At 39.3% G+C, this 22,633-nt stretch overlaps 1 protein-coding gene across 1 annotated transcript in view; it reads right to left on the bottom strand.

The window, feature by feature from the left end:
• LOC121387707 (microtubule-actin cross-linking factor 1-like) overlaps positions 1–22,633 on the bottom strand; it is a 175,968-nt gene that overhangs the window by 47,626 nt on the left and 105,709 nt on the right. Inside the window, 1 exon segment of the mRNA XM_041518900.1 lies at positions 8,506–8,678. Within this exon segment, the coding sequence (XP_041374834.1) occupies positions 8,506–8,678 (173 nt within the window).

The raw sequence follows: 22,633 nt of genomic DNA, 5'->3' as shown, positions 1-22,633 counted from the left end.
ATATCACAGTTACTAGATTTCTGACGTCTGTGTCAGTCACAGCGTGTGTAAACTTTAAAATTAAATAACTAGTACGCGTATTACATATGAAGGCGTAATTATTCATAAATTACGACATGCCCACCCATCAGTTACGAGTCATTCACCTAACACATCGGCTTGCCAGAAGCGCTTTAACATCGTAATGTTTATTGAACTGCAAAAGGAACTACAATGGTGGCGGACTTTTCAAACAAAATGAGACGCTCTACGGCTATTGTAATGTTTTACATAACCAGCGGTTTACATTCAAATAATCTTGTTATCGGTGTACCGGAACATGCTCCGGTTACGCCACATAGCCAAACGAACACAAACCGCTTAATCGCGTAAATGCACATATGAAAGGACCGACATTATTCGTCTGTAAACAATATATTATCAATGACAGTGAAGGAATCAACGAGGTGAGGGGTAGGGTGTGTGGGTGAAGGACCACACTGAATCGTTGCATAACAGGCTCAGTAATATCAAAAGTGTAATGTACTGCCACCCGATGTCAGTGGCGTAGAAAGGTGCCAAAAATTGGTTTTAGATTCATCTCCTTCTTTTGCCTCTAGTTTTACTTTCTGAATAGTCCGAACGGACATAAAAAGAAAGTGTGGTTCTTTCTACGTCCGAAAATTGTTGCATTATCGTATATATAGCTGGTATTCAAAACTTGTGGCACCAAGTTTCAACCGTTTCTCAACCGAAATAGTGCAACAAATGGACACACAAACCAAAAGTGTATAACCTACCGTACTCATTAAATCCCAACTGAAGTACTTGCGTCATTATTAACAAAATAAGTCTTACAACGACAACCTTCAAAACTTTCCCCGCCATTTTAAATTTGATAAATAGAGGGAAGCAACTCACCCTGCACATTAAGTTAACTACTGACTTATCGTGCGCCTTGCACTACTTTTTGAACTGACCTCAATTAATTATGGGGACATACGCGCAAAACCGACGTCACACGAGTGGGGCCTAATCTGTTTGGCATCGTCAAGAGATTTTTTTGTAATTAAACCTGTTGCTATTTCCGGGAATTCTCGATATTAATACCAATTAGATTAAATTAAACGTAACCTAAATTAGTAATACTTGTAGAGATTTCCCTACATTAGCGGGGGTGGGGCGGTAGGAGGGGGTGGGGGGCAACTGTCCCCCTAGTGCTGATACAAAACCTCAAATTCGGGATGAAAAAATTATAGAGATATTCGGGGAAAATATGCTAACCTGATACCTTCTTACAATGCATTTTCATCATTCTTCTTTCAAAATTAATTGTAATCTATGTAGATATGCGTAGTGATTCGTTTGCAACCCTATATAGCTGTTTGGCAGTAATGCTAATATGATTAAATGTTGTTATACAGATTCGGGCATTTTTGTTTAATTCAGGCAAAAACCAGCCTGCCCTCCCCACCCCCTTCCAGAAAAATGGGAGCCCGTACGCCTATATCCCTATGAAAATTTGTTGCTTGTTCCTGTAAAACTTAATATCAATACCGTTTAGACAGAAAACATAACTTAATAGTAATATATCTAGAGATTTTCCCATGAAAACTTGTTGTGTGAAAACTTGCTGTTTGTTCCTGGAATTCTCGACATTATTATTATTAAATATAAAACACATCCTGATACTTCTAGAGACTTTACTATAAATTGTAATACATGATCAGGGCCCCATTCCACGAAGCGATCCTAGTCCTAAGATCACCGTAACTGCACAGCTAACATATGCACTTAAAGTGATCTTAGCGCCAAGATCGCTTTGTGGAGCGGGGCCCAGGGCCGTATTTCTGCACAATACAGAGTACAATGGGTATTTGACAAAACACTGAGAGGATATCATTTACTGGAGATTTCATCACTTTTGCATCGCCACAAAGAGGACTGCCACTTACATACTAGTTTTTCTAAATCAAAACTAACACCGGACAAAGCTCATTGGAATAAAGAGTGGACGGGGGTGTAAATCATGATCAGGGCCGTATACTCTGCACAATGCAGAGTCGAATGGGTATTTGGCAAAGTAGTGGTTGATTCCATGAATCTCTATTTAGTGTTTCGTCTATAGGATGACAGGTTTTCCGAGTAGATCCTTGCACCGCCAAAAGAGGACTGCCACTTGTTTGTTCATGGAAAACCCGACATCAATACTAATAAGATAGAAAAACGTCTCGGGTTCAGCGACAGCAAGTGACGCTAATAACGTTCGCAAACTACTTGACTGGTCCCCGATGTGGTCATTTGGCTTAAAGTGAAGCACTTAAACCAGTCTAGCGAACAGCTAATGTTTCTGCTTGGTCTGGCTAACTCCGCGTGGCTTACAATACTTTCGAACCGAGCCCCAAGTCCAGTCAGCCAACGTTTCGCTAACAATCGCGAACCATTTGATTGGTTATTACCCCTATGTGGCTATCTGGTTTACCGTAAAGCGCATACACCACTCTAACGGACGTTTTGCTGTCCGGTCTGACTGGACTCAGCCCCGATTTTATGGAAACTAGCCCCAAGTTCGTCCATCAAACATTTCGATAAAACAAAAATTAAATCAAGCCTAACTGACTTTCAATAAAGTTACTTACTTTTTTTCTTGCTTTTTGTGTGTTTAACGACACCATTAGAGCGTATTAATTTATTGATCATTGATACTGAACGTTTTCTTCAAAGGGAACACGCTACATTTTTCCAGTATTAGCAAAGAATATATTACATTGCATATGCACTAGTTGGGAGGGGAAAACATCCCAGGCACATTGGTGTAGCCAGACTGGTTACAGGGACGTGACCTCTTGATCAAACCTTTCTTTCCATCTTATAATTATATATATACTGGCCTGCCTTACAATCGTAACAGAAACTGGCCTGCCTTACAATCATAACAGAAACTGGCCTGCCTTACAATCGTAGCAGAAACTGGCCTGCCTTACAATCGTAACAGAAACTGGCCTGCCTTACAATCATAACAGAAACTGGCCTGCCTTACAATCGTAACAGAATATACTAGGGTAGGGTTTTGTTTGAGTGACTGCCGCCACCATTGGCACAGCCAACATTTTGTATTGGGGGAGGGGTGCAACAACACTGTCTATGAGTCGTATAGTAGAGCGACAGAAACATAAAAGGTAGAGTGCGTAGGAGGAGAATTGTAAACCATGGACGTCCCTTTGGCTATTCTAGTTGCCGCCACCCCAATAAAAAAGTGCTTAGACGATGGTGGAAACAAAGCGGAAGTTTGCATCGAATGTACAGGGAAATCCCGGGGTTACCTGTCACAGCTAGATATAGTCTGGCTTGCGCCATCCCAGTTGAGACACTGAGAAATTTTGGTATCGTGGCCGCAAAACCGCGGAGTTGTCATAACTTTGTTATGTGCGCACGGCTGTAACCACGTAGTAGATAGTACAGCTGTTTTCTGTCACATCTTATAACTATGCTCATTAAACCGGGCCTTGGTTACTAAATATATAAACTTAGGTCTCCAAATATTGGCATATCTTTTGAGAGAGAAAAAAAAAAAACCTTTCAAAGCTAGCTGAAGGAATTTCCAGCTATGGGTATGCGTCTACCCGTTGTGGCTATGTGTGAGGGTGTATGTACATGTTTACACGGTTTTCACGGGTGTTTAAACAGGTAACTTGGCGTGTTAGTGATGCTGTTGACATGGTAAACATCAACCATACGACGTTTTGTATTGTCTGGAGATAATCCTAGGCTGTTCATTTATCGCCATAGGTCGCCATAAGCGTAGGTAGGAAGCGGGAGTGAGAGGGGGTGGGGGTAGAGCACTCGGGGATCACTGCTCCTTTCGCTTTCAAGTTGCTTTCACTTTCTGACGCATAGACATTGTATTTGTATAGCTAACCCGATGACTTTTTCTGTCTTTTATGTTCTCATAAATCGAACCATAAACCCCACTTTTGATAAAATATCCAACTGTTACCCCCCACACACAAACACACACAAACAACACACACACTATTGTTAGGGTTACAGTCAGTTTGAGGATTACGGTTACTAATTTTTTTGTTTATACATGTATCAATATAATCGGGACTAACAGGCGGAAATCATTCCACTTTTTTTTGGTGAGCAAAAAGGAGCATTCAAAGTTATCCCCAGCACACTGTCTCCTAAAATGGCTATTGTGCACAAGGTTTGTAGGGACTGGGTTCACGCCCCGGTCCCGTCTCCCATACACAGTGATTTGTAACGAACTCGGTGAGGGAAATGTAAAGAAGCATCCATGAAGAAATAGGTGGAGTATGGTGAGGTGTGGAAAAAAGAAAGAAATGTTTTATTTAACGACACACTCAACACATTTTATTTATGGTTATATTGCGTCAGACATATGGTTAAGGACAACACAGATTTTGAGAGGAAACCCGCTGTCGCCACTACATGGGCTACTCTTTCCGATTAGCAGCAAGGGATCTTTTATTTGTGCTTCCCACAGGCAGAATAGCACAAACCATGGCCTTTGTTGAACCAGTTATGGATCACTGGTCGGTGCAAGTGGTTTACACCTACCCATTGAGCCTTGTGGAGCACTCACTCAGGGTTTGGAGTCGGTATCTGGATTAAAAATCCCATGCCTCGACTGGGATCCGAACCCAGTACCTACCAGCCTGTAGACCGATGGCCTAACCACAATGGGTGAGGTGTGGAGGGCATTAAAAGGACCATACACAAGATATGCACACTCACTCTCTCTCTCTCTCTCTCTCTCTCTCTCTCTCTCTCTCTCTCTCTCTCTCTCTCTCTCTCTCTCTGTGTGTGTGTGTGTGTTATTTTGTCTGTATAGAGAGATAAAGAGTTTGTGTGTGTGTGTGTGTGCACACGCGTACGTACGTATGTACATAAATGCATGTGTGGGTGGGTGCATGGTGCCTGTGTCTTTTGTCCATTGTTGGAAATGTTACAACATTAACTATTTTGGACCCCCTCCTCACTCTAAACCCAATACCCATTATGGAAATTGTAGCTATCTCCTGTCCAATCTACATGTCAGTTATTTCAGTCACTGTCAAATGACCATAAAACACCAGCTATAATATTTCTAACAACAAGACACTGACACAGTGGTTTGCCTCAGGCTGTACAGAGCAGACAACTCTGTGTTAAAGGAAAAAAAGAGAAAGAAATGTTGCTGCGAACCCTGTACCTACTAGCATTATTTCTGATGGCTTAACCCCGACACCACCGAGGCCGGTAACACACTTATAAAAGATTCCTTTGTTGCTATTTCATAAAAGTAGCCTACAAGGAAGCAGGTTTCTTCTCTCTCACACACTGTAGATCAAGTGTCTGCACAACCATGTGTCAGATCCAATATACACACAGTGTTCATCATCATGGAATACAGGAGGCCATTTCAAAAACATTGGCCGCTATATAAAGTTTGTTTTGTTTAACGACACCACTGGAGCATATTGATTAATTAATCATCATTGGCTATTGGATGTCAAATATTTGGTAATTCTGACTCGTAGTCATCAGAGAAAACCTGCTACATTTTTTTCTAATGCAGCAAAAGGGATCTTTTATATGCACTTTCCCACAGACAGGAAGACACATACCAAGGCCTTTGTCCAGTTGTGGTGCACTGGTTGGAAATAGGAGAAAAAAAAAACAATCAGCTGAATGGATCCACTGAGGTGATTCAATCCTGCGACGCAAGCACCTCAAGCGAGCACTCAACCAACTGAGCTAAATCCTGCCCCATGCAGCTATATTTATCGTAAGCATGAGAAATATACTAGTCACAACAAGTTAAGGGCCACATGGACACTGCGTCTGAGAGAGGTAGCCTATTCGCTATGCCAGTGGTAAAGAAACGCTCTTACAGTCAGAGTACTCGGGCTAGTTATGAGCCATATGGACACTGCGTCTGAGAGAGGTAGCCTATTCGCTATGCCAGTGGTAAAGAAACGCTCTTACAGTCAGAGTACTCGGGCTAGTTATGAGCCATATGGACACTGCGTCTGTGAGAGGTAGCCCATTCGCTGTTCCAGTGGTAAGGAAACACTCTTACAGTTAATGGATGACGCAATGGCTCACTTGCAGGCATCTCATTACTTGTCTCATGGATATGCTATCATTCAGACATGGCAGGGCTCGACTACAGTCCAGAATGCTCAGTTTACATTTTGATGGCATGGTTATCCGAAGCCAGATTACAAAGAAATCTATACCCTTCCATCCGTAATCAAGAAAAGGATTAACATACAAAAAAAGTGTCAAGTACACCACATGTAGTTGTCAGACAGGTGCCCTGCTTAGTCAGAAAACTAAAGTTTTAAAAAGTCAAATAATCTTGAATTTTTCATGCATTTGCCAAACGCTTTCTACCAGCAAGCAAACAAGCTGTGAGTAAAAGGTTCATGTACATGTATGCAATCTGGAATGCTTTAGTCAAGTCTGTAACCTACTATTCATAATTCATTACCTATCATTGCCCCTGATTTAAAAAAAAAAAATTTGACACATTAACATAAAATTTTATACTGGCCCTTAACTTATGATTAAACCGGCCTCAGTGGCATCGTGGTTAGGCCATCGGTCTACAGGCTGGTAGGTAGGTACTGGGTTCGTATCCCAGTCGAGGCATTGGATTTTAATCCAGATACCGACTCCACTTGCACCGACCAGTGATCCATAACTGGTTCAACAAAGGCCATGGTTTGTGCTATCCTGCCTGTGGGAAGTGCAAATAAAAGATCCCTTGCTGCCTGTCGAAAAAGAGTAGCCTATGTGGCGACTGTGGGTTTCCTCTAAAAAACAGTGTCAGAATGACCATATGTTTGACGTCCAATAGCCGATAATAAGATAAAAAATCAATGTGCTCTAGTGGCGTTGTTAAATAAAACAAACTTTACTTTTTGTTGTGACTAGTATGGGTGGTGTGGTAGTGGCAGTAATAGCTGCTAAAAAATCACAGTCTGTCATCTATTAAAGAACACACTGAATACTCAGTTTAAAATGGGCTGATGGGGTTGTTTAACAAACCTTTCTTTTCCTGTAGCATGAAACTAGATATCAGTACACAACTAGTTACAGTGGACAACAGCTTGAGCAGAATACTGGTTACGATCAATAGTATAACATGATGTAAACACCAACACACTGAGATATAATCACATCGGTATGTTACAGGCTGTGTGTTATAGACCGTATATATCACATACGGTATGTTATGAACAGTATGTTACGGGTAGTGACATCCACTCCAGGTGACAAGTCATTTAATAGATGTTAGTCATTAAATTGAAGCTTTGACAATAGAAGCAGCATAACCGATGTTGTAACCTTCAATTCAATGTTGTAGATGGGAAGGAATACATTTAATGACAGATTCATAGAAAGGAGTACATGCAGTTAACATTTTTCTAAGTAATCTGAAAGTAAAAAGCTTTTTAAACAAAAGTAAGATAAAAATGTATTTGTTATTTGACTGGCATGTCAATAAACAAGGTACATAAAATTTTGTATGAAAATGTTTTACAAAAACACAAAATAACTTTCCTCTAATAAACTGAACAACAAATGAAACCCCAATATTTTAATATATACTTTTTTCAGGATAAAATTAATTCAGTAAATAGAAAACAATTTCATAAGACATCGATAATTAATATAGACCAATAAAAAAATCTATGGGATTCAAAGTGGATAATTTAAATGGAGAATAATACATTAGATACCATTTATCTCACGAGTTGTTTTAAAATGTATCTAACATACGAAAGCGTGTTTGATACATTTTTAAACAATGATTTGTGAGATAAATGGTATGTTATGGACAAATGTATTATTCTATTTCTTACATATCCTAAAAAACCCCAGGTTTTAAGCAAATTTTAACATATTTTTAGACTAAAAGTTATTTACAGCTGTTGCACTTGTAGCTAACTTATGCGTCACAGACCCATGATTGTCAGGTTAACTATACCTCACAATGTAATCAATTTCCATTGTGTAGTTTTTCATCGGATGTATGGCAGTGGTGACCTGGTCATTACCTAGGAGCAGCCAGTCATATGTCTTATCAAAAATAACTTGTGGTGTTCTCACCAATGGGTGTATAAGAAAGTAAATTAATATTAATTTTGAATTTTGAATATTTCTAAAACAAGCCAGAATAACAAAGAAACGAATCTGGATTTATGCAGTCATTCCTTTCATAATACAGTGTAACCTGTCTGAACCAGATCATGGCGGGGCCCTCAGATTTATTCGGTTTAGACAGGATCCGGTTTTTACCGAGGTGAGGTGGTTTGATCCTGTGACGCAAGCACCTCAAGCAAGCACACAACAGAGTTAGCTTGGTAATGTTAACCTGTCTAAACCGGATCATGGCAGGGCCCTAATATTTATCCGGTTTAGACAGGATCCGGTGTTTACTGAGGGACCTGCGGCTCAAGCAAGCACTCAACTGACTTTGCTTAGTAGTGTTATGGAATCTGCGCCTACCTTTTTGAGACGACTGATCTGACGGAGTTCCATTTATTCTTGAGGTCATCAAGCATGCTCTGTAGGACCTCACGCTCCGGGTCCTGCTTCGTGCACCGGTCCTTCAGGTTGCGGCCGAGTCGCGTCGTCGAGTAGAAGATTGGGTGTTTGGACGACAGCTGGTGCTGGAAACGCTGCAACAACAACAACAAAGTTATAGTCACCACTAGAGCACATTGACTTGTTAATCATCGGCTATTGGATGTCAAAGTTGGAGTTTGTTTTGTTTAACGACACCACTAGAGCACATTAATTTATTAATCATCGGCTACTGGTTGTCAAAGTTGGAGTTTGTTTTGTTTAACGACACCACTAGAGCACATTAATTTATTAATCATCGGCTACTGGTTGTCAAAGTTGAAGTTTGTTTTGTTTAACAACACCACTAGAGCACATTGACTTATTAATCATCGGCTATTGGTTGTCAAAGTTGAAGTTTGTTTTGTTTAACGACACCACTAGAGCACATTGACTTATTAATCATCGGCTACTGGATGTCAAAGTTGAAGTTTGTTTTGTTTTAAGACACCACTAGAGCACATTGAGTTATTAATCATCGGCTACTGGATGTCAAAGTTAAAGTTTGTTTTGTTTAATGACACCACTAGAGCACATTAATTTATTAATCATCGGCTATTGGATGTCAAACATTTGGTAATTTTAACATCATTTTAGAGAGGAAACCCACTACATTTTCTAAATCTTAGGTAACCGGAATTCGTTTCACTTGATTTTCTCTTAAGTTAAACTTTTGTTAAATAAATTAAATTTGCATAGCTATTAATTTTCTGATGTTTGTAACTTTCTGTAGTAACGTGCACATAAAAGATCCCTAGCTGTTATTGGAAAAACGTACCATGTTTCTTCTTAGAATACGTGTCAGAACAAAACAAACTTTAACTTGTTTGAACAATGTCAGACATGGCAGCACTTAATGCTTTATTTAAAGTTGAGGGCACGTCAAATTTTGACTGGGTCCGATTATATTTGGTATACTACTACCATTATAAGTGAGTATAGGTAGATTAATCCAGACTGTCATGAAAAAAACAGAAAAGGAAATAGAAAAAAAAAGTAATATAATATTAGAAGAAGGAAATGTTTTATTTAATGACGCACTCAACACATTTTATTTACGTTATATGGCATTATATAATATTATGTAAGTAGCTGAATTAAAACGTGCTGAGGTGTCGTTAAACATGTATTTCTTTCCTTAATTGTCTCTCAACTGACAAATAGCTGTAGTTAAAAATGTGCTAAGGTGTCATTAAACAAACATTCCTTTCCTTTCTTCTCTCACTCTCAACCATGTGTCAACATAACCATATGTTAGACACCAAATAGTTGTAGTTTAAAATGTGCTGAGGTATCGTTAAAGAAACATTCCTTTCTTCTCTCACTCTCAACCATGTGTCACAATAACCATATGTTAGACGCCAAATACATGTAGTTTAAAATGTGCTGAGGTATCATTAAACAAACATTCCTTTCCTTTCTTCTCTCACTCTCAACCATGTGTCACAATAACCATATGTTAGACGCCAAATAGTTGTAGTTTAAAATGTGTGAGGTGTCATTAAACAAACATTCCTTTCTTTTCCTTTCCTAATAAAATGGGTCACACAGGGAATTATTAAAATAAAAATGTAGGCAAAAAACTCCTGGAGCTGAATGACATAAACAACATAAATGTCTTGAGCAATGCAGGAAGGATGTATTGTACAGTAATTTCATTTCATTTTTAACTTATTTTCTGCATCAAAGTTTTATAATAATCTTGATCTACAGTCTGAAGACACTGCCCAATCAGAGACAGCTAAAAGTACTCACATTTGTTTGTGTTTAATCCCTCCCAAAACTGAAGCAACCCCGACCTCTTATCTTTATACTAGCACTGTCCCAGAGTAACACACGAATCTTGGGAACAAATAGTAAGAGATGTCTCTTAGATTCTCCTCACGTTATTAAATTTCTACAGTTGCAAGTCTGGTTGGTATCCCATTACAAGACGGCCCGTGCGCATAAATATCTTTGAAAAAAGATTTTTTTTCCCCCACTGGACCATGACATACAGAAGCGAAGCATCTCATACTCTGACAGTTCATGAATAAATCTTATCATTAAATTCAAAAGTGTCAGCTGACTGAACTTGTGTGAAATTTGTACAAGTATATCTACATGTGTATCGCTTGTTTCACTGTGAATGTAAGTTTGTTTTGTTTTGTTTCATGGCACAACCAGAGCAATTTCATTAATTAAAGTTTGTTTTCTTTAATGACAGGCTATTTCTCACTCCAGCCAGTGCACCACGACTGGTACATCAAAGGCCGTGGTATGTGCTATCCTGTCTATGGGATGGTGCATATAAAAGATCCCTTGCTGCTAATCGAAAAGATTAGCCCATGAAGTGGCGACAGCAGGTTTCCTCCCTCAATATCTGTGTGGTCCTTAACCATATGTCCGACACCATATAACCGTAAATAAAATGTGTTGAGTGCATCGTTAAATAAACCACTTCCTTCCTTCTTTAATGACAGCACAATAACCTTTGATTTATTAATCATCAATGGATGTGAAACATTTGGTAATTCTGACATATAGTCTTGGAGAGGAAACCCGCTACATTTTTCTGTTAGCTAGAAGCAAGGGATCTATTATATGCACTGACGGGGATCGATCCCAGACCAAAATGCCACAACCAGAGCAATTTCTTTAATTGAAGTTTGTTTTGTTTAACTACACCACTAGAGCACTGATTTATTAATCATAATTGGATGTCAAAGATTTGGTAATTCTGACCCACAGTCTTAGAGAGGAAACCTGCTACCTTTTTCAGTTAGTAGCAAGGGATCTTTTATATGCACCATCCTACAGACAGGACAGCACATACCATGGCCTTTAATATACCAGTAGTATACTAGCTGGAATGAGAAATATGGTGCAAAACTAGTGAAATTTCATTAATCACAGTTTGTTTCATTTAAAAACACTACTAGAGCAAAGAAAGAAAGAAAGAAATGTTTTATTTAACGATGCACTCAACACATTATTTTACGGTATATGGCGTCAGACATATGGTTAAGGACCACACAGATTTTGAGAGGAAACCCGCTGTCGCCACTACATGGGCTACTCTTCCGATTAGCAGCAAGGGATCTTTTATTTGCACTTCCCACAGGCAGGATAGCACAAACCATGGCCTTTGTTGAACCAGTTATGGATCACTGGTCAGTGCAAGTGGTTTACACCTACCCATTGAGCCTTGCGGAGCACTCACTCAGGGTTTGGAGTCGGTATCTGGATTAAAAATCCCATGCCTCGACTGGGATCCGAACCCAGTACCCACCAGCCTGTAGATCGATGGCCTACCACGACTCCACCGAGGCCGGTCTACTAGAGCATCTGCTGGATGTCATATATAGTATTATTTGACGACACCATTAGCATACTTATATATGGTGTCCAACATAACTGTGAGTGATAACCAGGAGCAGGGGTCAACTTCACAAAACACCCTAACTTTACGTTTACAGTAACCGTATGTATACGGGGTTGGGGGTTGGGGGGGGGGGGTTAAGATATATGGGGGGGGGGGTAGGATTTAGCTCACTTCAGTGGATCTATTCAACTGTGGGTTTTTTCTTGTTTAACCAATGCACCACCAGTGGTACATCAAAGGCTGTGGTATGTGCTATACTGTCTGTGGGAAAGTGTATATAAAAGATCCCTTGCTACTAATGGAAAAATATGGCGGGTTTCCTTTCTATAAGACTATTATGTCAAAATTACCACATGTTTGACATCCAATAGCCAATGATTAATTAATTAATGTGAAAACAAACTTTTTTATATTTATGGTTATCAGTTCTTATCTATTCCATATAAAAAAATTACATCAGTATTGATAGCTGGGTTACAGAAAGGAAAACAGAAAGTGTTTTAACTATATTTTGAACTATATTTTTGTACAGCTTGTAATTACAATAGTTTCTCAATCATAAATTCAAGATACATTCTGCAACGTTTGATATATACCAGCTATAAAGAGCTACATATATATTAATTCTACCAAATCACTGTCACTATTCTCTCTCTCTCTCTCTCTCTCTCTCTCTCTCTCTCTCTCTCTCTCTCTCTCTCTCTCTCTTCATCTCCCTCTCTCTCTCTCCCCCTCTATCTCTCCTCCATCTCCCTCTCTGTGTGTTTCCCTCTCTCCCCCTCCCTCCCTCATTCGTTTTCTCTCTCTCTCTTTCTCTCTCTTCATTTCCCTCTCTCTCTCTGTGTCTCCCTCTCTCTCTTCATCTTCTCTCTCTCTCTCTCTCTCTCTCTCTCTCTCTCTCTCTCTCTCTCTCTCTCTCATTTGTGTGTCTTCATTTGTGTGTGTCTTCATCTCCGTCTCCACATTCTGGATGTTGAATACTGTTTGATGTACAACTATTAACATTTCACCTGGTTATAGTATATTTGTTGTCTTTTCGATATCCTGTGTCCATATTGTCATACCTGAGTATCAAACACAGCTTAAGAGTGCTCATTAACCAAATATTTTAAACAAACAACTCATGTCCTCACATCCACCTACAACTGTACCACCCCAGCTTTCAAACTTGAAACAACCTTTCTGTTAAGTTGTATCGGTCCAATGTTGATTGTGGGGGTGAGATGTTAAAGAAATAAGTTGTGCACATATGGGACATTTGTTCTGCCAATAAGGACTGTTGGCGGAATACCGATGTTGCAGATTGAAATAAAAACATGGAACTGTGTTCCTAAGCTATCAGGCACATCCATGTACAATGTAAAAAATTATTTCTTTTTGTCATCTGAGGGGGCGGCATACAGCTTCGTTCTTTTAATTGATATTTTCTGCATGTTGAGAGCATTTCCCAACCCCCACTCATAGACTTGAAGTTAAAGTTTGTTCTGTTTAACAATACCATTAGAGCACATAGATTCAGGGTGTGCACCTGAGATTTTTTTTTTACTTGCTATTTGGGCGAGTCATGTCAGCACTTTAAAAATCAGAATAGGCCTAATATATACTCTTCAAAAAAAGTAGGGGAACCTGGAATATTAATGTTAATATCAACTATTAGACCAAACATTCGTTTTGACCACAGACATCCTAGTAAAGAATGTTCAGGTCTGTTTATCAACACATCGAAGCACATTCCATAGTTTGCACATGCAGTACACATGCGTGGGGTGTCATTCTCAATTTTGACAATTTCCAGGAAGGTCCATTAATCACTGTGGAACATTATTTCTGTCAATCCTTTTCATTCTGTTGATCATACTGTTGTTACTGTTTTGTTTTTAGTCATTTTTAATTGTTTGAATTTGCGATTTACTGGTACAAAAAACATCAACTTTCAAATTTCACTTCTGACCCCAATCGTCCTTCAAGATCTTTGGTGGTCATAAAACCTACTGTAATACTAAACTACCGGTTGTAATGTTTGCCCAATTAATTCACTATTATCATATAACCATTCCCCACAGCTAATATACCTTACAATTTTGGCAACTGTAAATTCTTATTAGAGTTCCCCTACTTTTTTGGAAGAGTATATATTAGAAATTCATCTCGGATTGATTTCTAACACTTCCCGACCTGGAGATGACATTTGCAGAATAAAAGTAGGCAGATATTTGTGTATGCACGTGCAAACACAATTTATGCAATGCTCTAAAAACAAAGATGGAGCTATTTTCAACAATCACATAGGGCTTTTGTTTCAATTTTGCTCGATTGGTTTGATTTTAATAATCAGGGATGGGAATTGGTGAACTGTAAAAAATAGGAAATCTAGAGGGGTCCCGGAAATTCTTGAAATCCAAGGTTAAAATCTGTGCCATCTGACACATTTTGGAGGAAAGGATGATTAAAATTGCGAGGAGATGCAATGTTCCATGAGAGGAAAACTGCTGATCCGAGGAGAATTCCAATTCATGAATAATACAAGTAGTTCCCACTGAATTCTGATCATCCAATCCAGCACTCGCAATGTAGCTGCATGCAATCCAGCACTCGCAATGTAGCTGCATGCTGGAAAATGAAATCGGCCAAAGTATTCCGAATATTTTTTTAATTTTAAAACACTGGTTGGTCCCCAAATTTCCTCACAAAACATAGACTGGTTTGACTGCATATCATACATACCGGACAACCAGTCAATTGAATTGAACTAACTTTTGGGCTGTTTCACAAACATTACATTTTGGACATTCCGAAATAATTTGCCGTAACAAATGTGCAAAATTCCAGTTGCCAGGTGGGCAACTCATGATAAGGTTTTCACTTGCCTTACATTGTTTTCATTCACCTTTTCATTTATTAACATACTAGTCATGATTAATACATATTAGGATGGGGTGGGGTGGGGTTGGGGTGGAGGGTGGGGGTTTATAAATGATAATTGATCCTGGTACAATTTGCACCTCCAACAGTGAATGAATGAATAAATGTTTAACGACACCCCAGCACAAAAAATACATATCGGCTATTGGGTGTCAGAAAGGTAAGTATATGAAAACATTATTTATAGAGTTATGTGACTACAGTGTAAAGTACACCTCCAACAGGTGCTTTACCACTAAGCAACATGGGGGGGGGGGGGGGGGGGGGATGGGGTAGTAATGTTTTATTACATTCTACATGTATGTGTGCATAATGGCATAACAGGGGGAGCCAGAAGGGCCATGGACACCCAAAATCACACCTCGTTTCCCCTCCTCCCACCACTCTTTGGGTTTTTTCTGTTATCTCATATAAAGCTCGTGACAAGTGAAAATTATTTCACAAGGGACATAAATTTGATAATAACTGGTACCTTGTTTATTATCCTCTATATGTTAACCTCAGAGTAACAGTTACAGCCTGACTAATTCTGACAAATAGAATTTTTTTGTTCAAGAACTGGGACTATGGAGCATTCAGAAAAATGTCCATTTAAAAAAATATATATATACCCATCAACATTTAATATCTTAATACGGTACTAAAATATTGTTGTACATTAACTTTAATCTGGTTACAAACCTCGGACTAACAATTAGAACCAGACAAGGGCAGTGAGGTGTGGCCAGGAATGTTTAGCATGTACTCAATGAACAAAGATGGCAGTGTGTCCTGTATTGATAGACACCCGACACCACCAGAGGGCGCTGCACTACAGTCTTCTAGTGTGTTGTGTGTTATTGTGTTCTGTCGGTCCATCACGGTTAGATCTAAGAACCAGGGATAAGTATCCAGCCCCAGATATCATTTTTAAACTACATACCTTTTGTGTTATTTGTCAGTGGCAGGTCATGCTAGGGGTCAGGGGTCAGGGGTCAGGGGTCAGGGGTGGGGGTGGGGGGGGGGTGTGGTTGAGGGTCTGAGTACCCATATGTAATATTATATATGTTTGGGTTTTGCTTTTATTGAGAAAATTATGTCACATATTTTTCATACAATTCAAATTCCTTTAGGCTGTTATTAAACAAACTTTTATCTCTGCCAACCCTTAGTATAAGTTTTACGCACTATAAGTTTTTTTGCTTAGTTTGCATTATTTTAAAGGTAAAATATAACATTTCAGCTCCATCCCCCATTTTGAAAAGAATTTGAAAAGTTTGTTAAAGTGTGTTTTGTTAAATGACACCACTAGAACACATTGATTTAATAATCATCGGCTATTGGATGTCAAACATTTGGTAATTTTGACTCGTAAACATCAGAGGAAACCTGCTACATATATTTCCTAATGCAGCAAGAGATCTTTTGTATGCACTTTCCCAGACAGAAAAACACATACCATGGCCTTTGACCAGTTGTGGTGACTGGTAGGAATGAGAAAAAACCCAATCAGTTGAATGGATCCCACAGAGGCGTTCGATCCTGTGACACAAGCATCTCAAGCGAGCACTCAACCGACAGAGCTAAACGTTTGAATGCAAATCTAGCATTTAATTTATAATGGCCTGTAGTCTTGGGGTTCAGTGAACCCGTTCTCTGAATGGGTTTTTCCCATTCCAACCAGTGCTCCACGACTGGTATATCAAAGGCTGTGGTATGTAATGGTATCGGTAACTGTAGCTGGTGCGATGGAATTTCTCTCGACTAAGTGTCAAAAAAACCATATGCCAGACATCAATTAGCCGTAGTTTAAAATGTGCTGAGATGTTGTTAGATAAGTATACCTTTCCACTCCCCGTCCAGTGTTATCTTTAATTTAGAGACTCACCGCCCCCACCCTCACCACCCCCCACCCCCTTTTTAATATTTAGATCTTACAGCCACTGCACCCTGGATGGAGGAAATGCCATTTCATGAATCTTACAGCCACTCCACCCTGGATGGAAGAAATGCCATTTCATGAATCTTAAATGCCATTTCATGAATCTTAAATGCCATTTCATGAATCATACAGCCACTCCACCCTGGATGGAGGAAATGCCATTTCATGAATCTTAAATGCCATTTCATGAATCTTACAGCCACTCCACCCTGGATGGAGGAAATGCCATTTCATGAATCTTAAATGCCATTTCATGAATCATATAACCACTCCACCCTGGATGGAGGAAATGCCATTTCATGAATCTTAAATGCCATTTCATGAATCTTAAATGCCATTTCATGAATCTTAAATGCCATTTCATGAATCATACAACCACTCCACCCTGGATGGAGGAAATGCCATTTCATGAATCTTACAGCCACTCCACCCTGGATGGAAGAAATGCCATTTCATGAATCTTACAACCACTCCACCCTGGATGGAGGAAATGCCATTTCATGAATCTTACAGCCACTCCACCCTGGATGGAAGAAATGCCATTTCATGAATCTTACAGCCACTCCACCCTGGATGGAAGAAATGCCATTTCATGAATCTTACAGCCACTCCACCCTGGATGGAAGAAATGCCATTTCATGAATCTTACAGCCACTCCACCCTGGATGGAAGAAATGCCATTTCATGAATCTTAAATGCCATTTCATGAATCTTACAGCCACTCCACCCTGGATGGAAGAAATGCCATTTCATGAATCTTACAGCCACTCCACCCTGGATGGAAGAAATGCCATTTCATGAATCTTAAATGCCATTTCATGAATCTTAAATGCCATTTCATGAATCATACAACCACTCCACCCTGGATGGAGGAAATGCCATTTCATGAATCTTAAATGCCATTTCATGAATCTTAAATGCCATTTCATGAATCATACACTCCACCCTGGATGGAGGAAATGCCATTTCATGAATCTTACAGCCACTCCACCCATGCCCTGGCCACTCCATGATGGAAGAAATGCCATTTCATGAATCTTACAGCCACTCCACCCTGGATGGAAGAAATGCCATTTCATGAATCTTACAGCCACTCCACCCTGGATGGAAGAAATGCCATTTCATGAATTTTACAGCCACTCCACCCTGGATGGAAGAAATGCCATTTCATGAATCTTACAGCCACTCCACCCTGGATGGAAGAAATGCCATTTCATGAATCTTAAATGCCATTTCATGAATCTTAAATGCCATTTCATGAATCTTACAGCCACTCCACCCTGGATGGAAGAAATGCCATTTCATGAATCTTAAATGCCATTTCATGAATCTTAAATGCCATTTCATGAATCTTACAGCCACTCCACCCTGGATGGAAGAAATGCCATTTCATGAATCTTACAGCCACTCCACCCTGGATGGAAGAAATGCCATTTCATGAATCTTACAGCCACTCCACCCTGGATGGAAGAAATGCCATTTCATGAATCTTACAGCCACTCCACCCTGGATGGAAGAAATGCCATTTCATGAATCTTAAATGCCATTTCATGAATCTTAAATGCCATTTCATGAATCATACAACCACTCCACCCTGGATGGAGGAAATGCCATTTCATGAATCTTAAATGCCATTTCATGAATCTTAAATGCCATTTCATGAATCATACAACCACTCCACCCTGGATGGAGGAAATGCCATTTCATGAATCTTACAGCCACTCCACCCTGGATGGAAGAAATGCCATTTCATGAATCTTACAGCCACTCCACCCTGGATGGAGGAAATGCCATTTCATGAATCTTACAGCCACTCCACCCTGGATGGAAGAAATGCCATTTCATGAATCTTACAGCCACTCCACCCTGGATGGAAGAAATGCCATTTCATGAATCTTACAGCCACTCCACCCTGGATGGAAGAAATGCCATTTCATGAATCTTAAATGCCATTTCATGAATCTTACAGCCACTCCACCCTGGATGGAAGAAATGAAGAAATGCCATTTCATGAATCTTAAATGCCACATGCCACTCCACCCTGGATGGAAGAAATGCCATTTCATGGCCACTCCACCCTGAAATGCCATTTCATGAATCTTACAGCCACTCCACCCTGGATGGAAGAAATGCCATTTCATGAATCTTAAATGCCATTTCATGAATCATACAACCACTCCACCCTGGATGGAAGAAATGCCATTTCATGAATCTTAAATGCCATTTCATGAATCTTAAATGCCATTTCATGAATCTTAAATGCCATTTCATGAATCATACAACCACTCCACCCTGGATGGAGGAAATGCCATTTCATGAATCTTAAATGCCATTTCATGAATCATACAACCACTCCACCCTGGATGGAGGAAATGCCATTTCATTTCATGAAGTCAAATGGAGTGCACTATGACTTGAAAAGTGTTTTCATTGGATGAATGAAAGAAATGTCAATAGTTCAACAATGTCTTTGCTTAGATATCATTTTAAACTACACTGAAACCCTTCTAAACCAGACCCTCTGTAAACCAGACCCTCTGTAAACCAGTATTTCCTGTAAACCAGACCCTCTGTAAACCAGTATTCCCTGTAAACCAGACCCTCTGTAACCAGTATTTCCTGTAAACCAGACCCTCTGTAAACCAGTATTCCCTGTAAACCAGACCCTCTGTAAACCAGTATTCCCTGTAAACCAGACCCTCTGTAAACCAGTATTTCCTGTAAACCAGACCCTCTGTAAACCAGTATTTCCTGTAAACCTAACCCACAGTAAACCAGTATTCCCTCTAAACCAGACCGTCTGTAAACCAGTATTCCCTCAAAACCAGACCCTCTGTAAACCAGTATTCCCTCTAAACCAGACCCTCTGTAAACCAGTATTCCCTGTAAACCAGACCCTCTGTAAACCAGTATTGCCTGTAAACCAGACCCTCTGTAAACCAGTATTCCCTGTAAACCAGACCCTTTGTAAACCAGTATTCCCTGTAAACCAGACCCTCTGTAAACCAGTATTCCCTGTAAACCAGAATTCCCTGTAAACCAGACCCTCTGTAAACCAGTATTCCCTGTAAACCAGTATTCCCTGTAAACCAGAATTCCCTGTAAACCAGACCCTCTGTAAACCAGTATTCCCTGTAAACCAGACCCTCTGTAAACCAGTATTTCCTGTAAACCAGACCCTCTGTAAACCAGTATTCACTCTAAACCAGACCCTCTGTAGACCAGAATTCCCTCAAAACCAGACCCTCTGTAAACTAGTATTCCCTCAAAACCAGACCGTCTGTAAACCAGTATTCCCCCCAAACCAGACGTTTTTCATGGTCCCTTTTTAAATATATACTGATGGAAATAAATATGGGAACATGTGGTATTGTAGACCAAATTTAGTTCACTACTAACATAGTAATGTCTGTATAACACAAAGATGTCATATGGGATTGACTGTAATGTGAATTGAATGTAAGGAACACAGTTATCTTCCTCATACTATGGATGAGGGTTCTGGTTGCTGTCATTGTCTGCTGGTTTTGTTTGTGTTCCCTTATTTCTTTCCATCAGTATATCAGTAAAGAACAGGACCTCTTTAAACAGGACTTTTTATTTGGTTCCTTAGAAAGGTTGCGATGTATGAAGTCCAATATGCTAATGAGATGGGCGAGGGGTTTGGCTTGGTACACACAGTAATAATGGTCCAATATGCTAATGAGATTGAGGGGGTTGGCTTAGTACTTAGAGCAATAATGGTTAAATATGCTAATGAGGTGGAGGGGGAGGGTTTCGCTTGATACATGAGTAATAATGGTCCAATATGCTAATGAGATGGGAGAGTGGTTTGGCTTGGTACACACAGTAATAATGGTCCAATATGCAAATGAGATTGAGGGGTTTGGTTTGGTACACACAGTAATAATGGTTCAATATGTTAATGACATTGAGGGGGTTGGCTTGGTACATAGAATAATAATGGTTCAGTATGCTAATGAGATGGAAGGGGAGGGTTTGGCTTGATACATGAGTAATAATGGTCCAATATGCTAATGAGATGGAGGGAGAGGGTTTGGCTTGGTACACACAGTAATAATGGTCCAATATGTAAATGAGATTGAGGGGTTGGCTTGGTACACACATTAATAATGGTCTAATATGTTAATTACACTGAGGGGGTTGGCTTGGTGCATATAATAATAATGGTTCAGTATGCTAATGAGATGGAAGGGGAGGGTTTGGCTTGATACATGAGTAATAATGATCCAATATGCTAATGAGTTGGAGGGAGAGGGTTTGGCTTGGTACACACAGTAATAATGGTCCAATATGTAAATGAGATTGAGGGGTTGGCTTGGTACACACATTAATAATGGTCTAATATGTTAATGACACTGAGGGGGTTGGCTTGGTGCATATAATAATAATGGTTCAGTATGCTAATGAGATGGAAGGGGAGGGTTTGGCTTGATACATGAGTAATAATGGTCCAATATGCTAATGAGATGGACGAGGGAGGGTTGGCTTTGCACACATACAATAATGGTTCAATATGCTAATCAAAGCAGATAAGAGATGACATTGTACATAGTGAGGTAGGTGGGAGATATGCAGTGTTTATGAAGATAAAAAATGTTTTACTTAATGATGCACTCAACACATTTTATTTACAGTTATATGGCGTCAGACATATGGTTAAGGACTACACAGATATTGAGAGAGGAAACCCGCTGTCGTCACTTCATGGGCTACTCTTTTCTAGTTTTTGGGTTAGAAGCAAGGAATCTTTTATATGCACCATTCCACAGACAGGGTAGTACATACCACAGCCTTTGATACACCAGTTGTGGTGCACTGACTGGAACAGGAAATAGCCCAATGGGCTCACCGACGGGGATCAATCCTAGACCGACAGTGCCATACCACTAGGCTACGTCCCTCCCCTTCAGTGTTTATGATTATGTTGTTAATAAGGCCTCATCACATTTCAGTCACACATTCTAAACAAACAGTTGTAACATATTTTCCTGCTTTTTCAGGGAAATTTTATGGGGTCTTTTCCTCGCAATAATGCATTAATTCTTAAAATAAATAAAATAAATTTATTTCACTTAATGTTTTGTACACAGTAACATTTATACTAGAAAACATCTCAGTAATGACAAGAGTAGACATCTTGAAAAACAAAATGGCTGCCACTAAAGTCTACTGTATTAAACAAAATATAACTTGCTTCCATTTATTTCTGTTTAACACAGTAGCAAAATTGTGAATATAAAACAAATTTACAGAAGCATTTGCGTGATAATATGAAATGTGAAATATGTGACAGATTTTTTCTCAACAAAAAAGATTTTAAAACATGTACAAAGATAATATCGTATTCTCAATTTTATACAAAAAAGGTGAATATTTCAGAATTGCAGACGTATTGTGCTTGCTCGAGTGGTGAAAAGGTATTGTGTAAAGTGTGCTTAGTGACAAAATTATATAAAACATACAAGATCCAGCAATTTGTGCTATAATAGTGAAATATACTAACATGTTTTTAAAATGTGAATCTTTGAATGACATCAAAGTAACATAAGCATATCAGTACACAAAATATTTAAAAGTTAAAGTTTTTTCGTTTTATTTCACGACACCATTTAGTGTTTTCCCTAGCTTGTTTTAGCACGGTGCAGCACCATGCCTCACTAGTCTAGCACCATCTTGCCTTAATCAGTGCCATGCTCCACTGAGATTTAAAAAGCCTTTTTCAATAATTAATTCTAAAATTGCCTTGATAAAACACTAAACATTTTTATTATTAATTAATA

This window comes from Gigantopelta aegis, chromosome 13 (assembly GCF_016097555.1).
Source record: "Gigantopelta aegis isolate Gae_Host chromosome 13, Gae_host_genome, whole genome shotgun sequence".
Classification (NCBI taxonomy): domain Eukaryota; kingdom Metazoa; phylum Mollusca; class Gastropoda; order Neomphalida; family Peltospiridae; genus Gigantopelta; species Gigantopelta aegis.
This window is presented reverse-complemented; position numbering and strand designations above follow the sequence as displayed.